Genomic DNA, 7,364 nt, shown 5'->3' on the forward strand with positions numbered 1-7,364 from the left:
ACACACACACCACACAGCATAGAAGACATCTCATTGTGGAAGCTGCAGTACATCACAATGTGTCCCACAGTCTATCCTTCTGTCTACACATCTTCACTTGCAAATGTTCACTGCAATGAGTCATTGTTCTGCTTTGAGATCTTTGGCTTCTGCAACACCATCAATACTGGATTCTCATCGGGATTCCTCCTGGTTATCCTGTTGTTGCCCTGTGTCATGGATTTCCTGAAGCTTTGGACCAGCAGGACTGGTCCTTTCACACATCTCAAATATTTATAGATGATATAGACTTAGGAGTGGGCCACCTCAGTGTCCTGGACCTAGACCTGGGTGGTAGCTGAGCTGCTCAGTGCACCAGCTCTTCCATATCTACACCACCAGGGCAAGCTCTCCAGCACTGTTCCAACTAGGCCAGCCAATGCTGCCACCTACAGGAAGCAGGATCACCTCTCTTGCTCTCATGCCCCCAGGAGCTGGCTCACTGGCATGCACTCCTCCAGAGACAGCTTCAATGTGCTGCCCAGTCAGGCTTTGGGGCCCATTCTCCCAAGTACTGCAGCCTTCTTTGGGTCAAGGCCAGCCTCCTATTCTCAGGTCCTCAGGGCCAGCTCTCCTCACTACTAGAGGTGGGAGGTAGAGAGGGCCTCGCCCCTGTTGTACCCATGCCACCTCATGACAGAAAATTAGAGGGCCAACTTTCCTCTACTCTTGCCCGCAGGGCCAGCTCACCCAAATCAATCAGTCTGTCAGTCACTCTGTCTGTCTGTTCGTCCGTCCATCCGTCTGTCAGCCAGTCACTCTGTCTGTTCATCTGTCCATCCGTCTGTCTGTCTGTCCTCCCGCCCGCCCACCCATCCATCCATCTGCTTGCATGTATGTCTGTGTGAGAGTGCCAGGTCCCACCACCCATCCATTCATCCATCCATCCATCCACCTATCCATCCATCTGCATGTGTGAGCGTGCCAGATCCCCTGGAACTAGAGTTATAAAAAGTTTTGAGCTGCCATGTAAGTGCTGAGAATTGAACCCTGGGAAGAGCAGCCAGTGTTCTTTACAGCTGAGCCATCTCTCTAGCCCCAAGTATTTGTGTTAAGTTCTGTGCTACAGGCAGTAACAATTAAAATTCATTGGAGTGGGAAATTTTAAGATATATTACATTAGAATAAATAATGAACAGTAAAAACCCCACTTTCCATTTCTCTACTAAGCTGAACTTTCTACTTGTCCTTTCTGTTATGTTTATCTCTTTCTCTCTCTCTCTCTCTCTCTCTCTCTCTCTCTCTCTCTCTCTCTCTCTCTCTCTCACACACACACACACACACACACACACGAGGAAAAGAATAAATAAATTAAAGATGTTATTATCAGCTTAATTTAATAGGTTTTCAACAGGAACCAAATATAAACTAAAACCATCAAAAATACTGTCTACAGTATATAACTATGAAAAAGAATATTTACAAGAAAATTCAAACTAGCTTTCATTAAAGGACAGGCATAGTTTATGTGAGAAATGTACCTGCTTGATTGCTGTAACAGTTATGACGAAGAAAAGTGGGAGTCCACTGGTAACTGGACTGGTTGGTGTGTCTACTGTCACCTAGGTAGAGAAATTAAATTGAAAATAAAATTAGCTATTAACTCATGATTAGCATTTACATGTTGCAAATATTTTAGACAAAATGCATTCCACTAGTGCGATGAATATAAATTAGAATAGAACAATCTATATAACAGTTAGCTTAAGAAAGTTCAGCACTACCTCTCACCCCAGCTTAGATGATCCCATTTTCAGCAATGTTCACATTGATTTACCAGCTAATGTCTGAGAAGCATCCTGCAAGCCCCTGTATGTACTGTTACCATCCAGCCTCTAGAGATCTTGGCTAGTTAAGATAAAAACAAGTTCTCGCCTTCCCATAGCTGAAAGCTTACGAGGAAAATAAGAAATTAAAATTAGCATAAAAATGCTAAGATCTGTGGGGCAGTTAGGAGTTAACTAGTTCAAAGGTACTTTTCCAGGTACAATGAACAATATACACAGTTTCTCTTCTAGAAGGGAAAGTGACATGTGTTCAAGGAAATAAAGAAAAACAGTGCCAAAAAAGTGTGGCGTGAGATAGGCTGGAGAGGCAGGCATGAGTCAAACCATACAGAGAAAGCTGTTGGCTGTTGACTATTCATTCCACAGTGGGAAATCTTTGAAGATTTTACACAGGGAATGATAACATGAAAATTTATTCTCAGTGCTTTATGAAGGACAGACTGAAAAAGAGTGAAGATGGAGGCCAGGAGTCTGCTTGGGAGGCTATTGCCCTAATTCAAGTGAAAGAAGGATCAGGGTAGAAGTAAGAATTGTGGAAAGAAAAAATGGTACAGTTGGTAAGTAATGAGCTATAACTACGGATATTAGATATCTTCCAAGTGCTTGGTTAACATGCTTGGGTGAACGATGTTTTCACTAAAATAAGAAAAATGGAAAGAGAACTAGATTTGGGGGTGGGATTTTTGCTACATTCTGCCTTTACATTACACTAGCATCTCCGACATCCAGCCAGGCCTATCCCTGACACAAAGAAGAATACACATAAGACTTTTACAAGGCCTTATGCAACCTCTTCTCTATTGCTGAGATGCATGCCTAGCATTATCTGCCACAGAAACTCCTCAAAGATTAGTTCAGCTATCATGCACTTTTGAAGCCCTTTTAAGCTCTTCTTCAGAAGTTAAAAATTATTTTAACTTTCATGGCACAGTTTTAGTAGTTTGCTGAATCTTTAATGGCTTTTACTACATTAAATGAAGTGAAAATACAACTCTGTTATAAATTCCTTAAGGACAGAGAAAAGCAGTATTTTGATCATATTTTGTTTTGGGGACTAGTGCACAACACACAGTAGGCAGTCAGCATATATTTGTTCAAATGAATTTAATTAAATACACTATTTAATATACTGAATTACTCATGCAAACAAATTTTTTATTGTACTTTATGTTTCTAAGGCATCTGACCATGGATATAAGAGTTTATTCCTAAACACTTCATTTTCTACTGAAATTGACTCTTTCCTAAATCCTCTGGTGGAAATTCCAAAGTGTATACTATAAAAGAGATAAGAATCAAAAGCATTATTTAAAAAGAAACTTAAAAAAAACCTTTCTACTGAAATTGACTTGTTCTAAACTGGTTTCAAGGAGCAGACATAAATTAAATTACCATACCATTTAGTCAAAGCCTCAGCATATTCAAACAAAAGCACTTAATATTAACAAAGCATCTGAACAATTTCATAGGCATTTTTCTGCTTCATTTAAAAAGATGAGGGGTATTATTAAAGTTACTATTTTATGAATGAATGAAAAAATTAAAACCCATGCAGCTGAAAATATAGGATATGATTTAAAATGACTAAAATTTAAAATACAAAACAGTAGAAGGAACACTGAGAAGCGGCAGATTGAGTTAGACTTTCAAACTTCACGCAAGTAGGTGAATGGGGCACAGAGAAAGGAGGACTCAGAAAGAAAAGCAACTTGTCTAAATAAACTAAAACTGTTTAATGAAAGAAAACTCAAACTACTTCCAATTTTTATATATGCTAAGTCAATAAGCTGTTATACAATGTATACTTTAAGACCAGATATCAAATCTGTGAAAAATTAAAGTAACAATAAAATCTCAACAAGCTTTAAAATACAACTATAGAAAATTTTAACATTACGCATTTTTGAAGTGCAATTGTATTTCTATTTAAAAAAATAAGCAAATATATTTTAAGTCACAGGATAATTTAAGAAGATAAATTGTTTGAAAGAACCAAATTTTTCCATGTTAAAGTAGCAGTTCATGGAGTTCTTACCTGTACAAGAAAAATGATGAGAAAATAAAAATTTGCAATTCTTCTAAACTGTTCAAACAAATTTTTGGGGAGGAAATTCCAAAGTGTATACTATAAAAGAGATAAGAATCAAAAGCAGTATTAAAAAAGAAAGTTAAAAAAATCTTGGTATCACATAAAGTGGTATTTAGTATATCCAACAATTGAAAACACACATGACACATTACACTGGCATATAATCATTATTTATTTATGTTTATATTTACATAGTACAGATAATTTACATATATATTTAGAGATAGGGAATTTTTTTCAGAAATAAAACTTCACTGAGAATTTCATTAGGCATCTTAGTCCTAAATTTTATTTTTTCAACCTAATCTAAAACAGATTCCTTGACATATGCTCTCATATCATAGTATATATATTTTGATAGCATTCATTATTGGAGAAAACATTAAATATTAGCCTTTTTTTGAAAACACTGAAAGATTTTTGTTTATCATTAAAGAGTTCCACTCATTTTATCTCCCCCACTTTGTAAAACCCTATGCAAATGTTTTAATCTCTCAACCTGACTTAGTAAAACTTTTGTTTGCAGAGTTTTAAGTCCCTTTTAAAAATGAGCCATTCACCAAAGGCTGAGGCAAGACCCTAAGCAATGGGAAGAAGACAGCTGCCACCTCCAGCAGAAGACAAATCAAGTGAACTTCTCCTAGGTCCTTGCTCTTCCACTTTGGTGAGTAGCTCATCTTTCAGATTAAAAGTCAAGTTTTACTTTGTTAAGACACTAAGTTCAGATCAGTACCACCTATCTGAGAATATGTGCAGAGATGAAGAAGTATATATACAAATTGAGTGCATACAGTGTAATTTGTTATTAATGCCTTAAGCTCAAGAACTGGGCCATTTCAAAAATAACAGAATTAGGACATATTATAATACAAAAGATTTAAAACCAGAATTTTTTTTTTAAAAACATCATTTTAAGGCAAAAGTCTAAATTTATACTTGGAAAGTCTCTACTCCAATCATTTGCATGTCATGAGAATATATCCAAGGATATAAAAAGCCAAAATCTTACAGCATGTCAAGGTATATGGGAATTTACTAATAGCTTTAAAATTTTTAAAATTTATATTAAACAATTTTATGTATTTATTTTGTGGCTGGGAAGGGGGTGAATCCACTATGGTGTGCATGTGGAGGTCAGATGATACTTTTGAGGCATTTTTCTCCTTCCAAACCCTTATGTGGGTCCCAGGTATCAAATTTGGGTTGCCAGACTCACATACAAGCCCCTTTACAATCTGGGACATCTTGTTGGCCACAACACCTCCTTTAAACAAGACTTAGTAGCTCTCAAGATTCACATAATCTAAAGAGAAAGAAGTCAAATGGACAGCTAAAGTATAATTGTGCTGGACAGGGTTTTTTGTTGTTTTATTTTGGGGGTTTTCTTTGCTGTTGTTGTTGTTGTTGTTGTTGTTTGTCAAGTTCTTGTCTTGTCTGACACAAGACAGAGTAATCTGATAAGCAGGAACCTCAATTGAGAAAATGCCCTCATCAGACTGAATTTTAATCAAGCCTCTAGGCTGTCCCATCCCAGGGCAGGTGGTCCTCGGGTGTATAAGCAAGCAAGGAAACTGAGCAAGCCAGGAGGAACAAGCCAGGAAGCAGCAGCATTCATACAAGTTCCTGCCTCCAGATACCTGCCTTGAGTTTCTGCCTTGATTTCCATTCGTTATGATAAACTGTAAGGCAAAGTACATTCTTTCCTTCCCAAGTTGCTTTGATCACAACGTTTTATCACAGTAATAGAAAGAAAAGTATAATAACAATCAATAGCTAACTAAAGATTGTTTCTAACGTTCAAAATAAGTACCTCAAAGAGAACCAGAGTGGTGGGAGGTGGCACACTAACAAAATTGTTTTGTTTTTTTTTTAAAGTAAACACAGAAATGCCAGAGACACATTAAAGCCCAGCACTAAGGGACAGAGGCAGGAGGATCTTTATGAGTTTTAGGTCTTCCTGCACTACAGGATGAAATTTTGCCAGAAACCAAGCAACCAACCAACCAATAAACCACAAAGCATCCAAAAACTTAAAGTGCTGACTGAGCATGTATGATTTGGGAAAAAGAATTCACACATTTTTCATGATATTCTCAAAGTGGCTTGTGAGTTAAAAAAAAAAAAAAAAAGCATTTAAAAGCATTGATATTGTTGCTTGGAAACCCAATACAATCTAAAACCAGAATTTAACTGTCCCATAAATTTCAAGTAAATAAATAAATGAAGGATAAATTCCAATAAACTCAAACTAACAGCTGAACTTCTGGGACACTGACCTTCTGTTCTCAAACTACATATTTGTTTTTTTCTAAAAAACTAAACAAATAAGTACTAAGGCCACTTAAAAGTCCTTAATAGGGAAGTATTAACAGATCAAAGGGAACCTTTTTTTTTTTTTTTTGATCTAGTCCTCTTAGGTTACTACTATTGTTCTGTAATATTAGGGATTCAAATCAGGTCTTTACAAAGATATACCAGTGCGTACACTACTGAAGTAAGTACAATCCACACCCTACTACCGTTTTAGTGTATCAATGAACATTTTCCTTATGAACCCTGCTTAGCCTCTTCACTTGAAACTAGTGTTCTTCTCTTCATAAGGACCTGAGATAAGACCTCAGGATGTCACAACTTCCCTTAGCAAAGTGTCTGACATGGCATTTGGTAAGAAACATGAGGATGCTTGTTTTGAGCAGGGTCTTATACTACGATTACTCACACTCAGAGCAATCCTCCTGCTTTGGCCTGCAGAGTCCCAGAAACACAATTGTTAAGCCACTACTGAGACCTCTAAACCAATAATCAAAAAAACATGAGTAAAATTTGTGCACTGGCCATTTAAATCACTGAAGTGAATGGGATGTAAAGTGAGTAAGTAAAAGAAAAAAATTAACAAACAATGAAGCTTTAGACATATACATGAAGTTATTAAAGTTCACTTGTTTAAAGACTGGACTCTCAGACTTGGTTTGCTGTTACACAGACAAAAACAATACCAATTACAGGCAGAAAGTGCACGTGGTAGTTGTTTTAAGTATAGTGATGAAATAAATTTTCTGTCCTAAGTTCTTGCCAAGAAGATACTTATGTTATTAAAAATAATTTATTTATTATTTATGTATACAGGTATCTTGCCTGAATGTATGTCTATGTACTATGCATGTCCCTGGTGCCTGTGGAGGCCAGGAGAGGCATCTGAAACACTTGGAACTGAAGTTCCAGACAGTTATGAGCAGTTGTGAGCCTTCATGTGGGTTCTAGGACAAACAAGTAATCTTAATTGTTGAGGTATTTTTCCTTAAACTATTTTAACTATTTCAATATGGAGCCATAAAGTTAAAAATTAGTCCAAAGATTTAAGAGTATGTTTTAAAATGTTTCTACATAAAATCTAGCACTGTACATATTTTTTATGGAGAGTATTTTCACTTATTTTGTAGTGACTTAAA

At 36.5% G+C, this 7,364-nt stretch overlaps 1 protein-coding gene across 10 annotated transcripts in view; it reads right to left on the reverse strand.

Annotated features, from left to right (window-relative positions):
• Atp11c (ATPase phospholipid transporting 11C) overlaps positions 1-7,364 on the reverse strand; it is a 119,631-nt gene that overhangs the window by 88,481 nt on the left and 23,786 nt on the right. For all 10 annotated transcript variants that reach the window (XM_031363124.1, XM_031363153.1, XM_031363184.1 and 7 more), the window contains exons 3-4: positions 3,862-3,951; positions 1,521-1,601 (exon numbers count right to left, since the gene is read on the reverse strand). In XM_031363124.1, the coding sequence (XP_031218984.1) occupies positions 1,521-1,601; positions 3,862-3,951 (171 nt within the window). The remainder of the gene's footprint in view (positions 1-1,520; positions 1,602-3,861; positions 3,952-7,364) is intronic.

Source organism: Mastomys coucha, chromosome X, assembly GCF_008632895.1.
Source record: "Mastomys coucha isolate ucsf_1 chromosome X, UCSF_Mcou_1, whole genome shotgun sequence".
In the NCBI taxonomy this organism is placed as follows: Eukaryota; Metazoa; Chordata; class Mammalia; order Rodentia; family Muridae; genus Mastomys; species Mastomys coucha.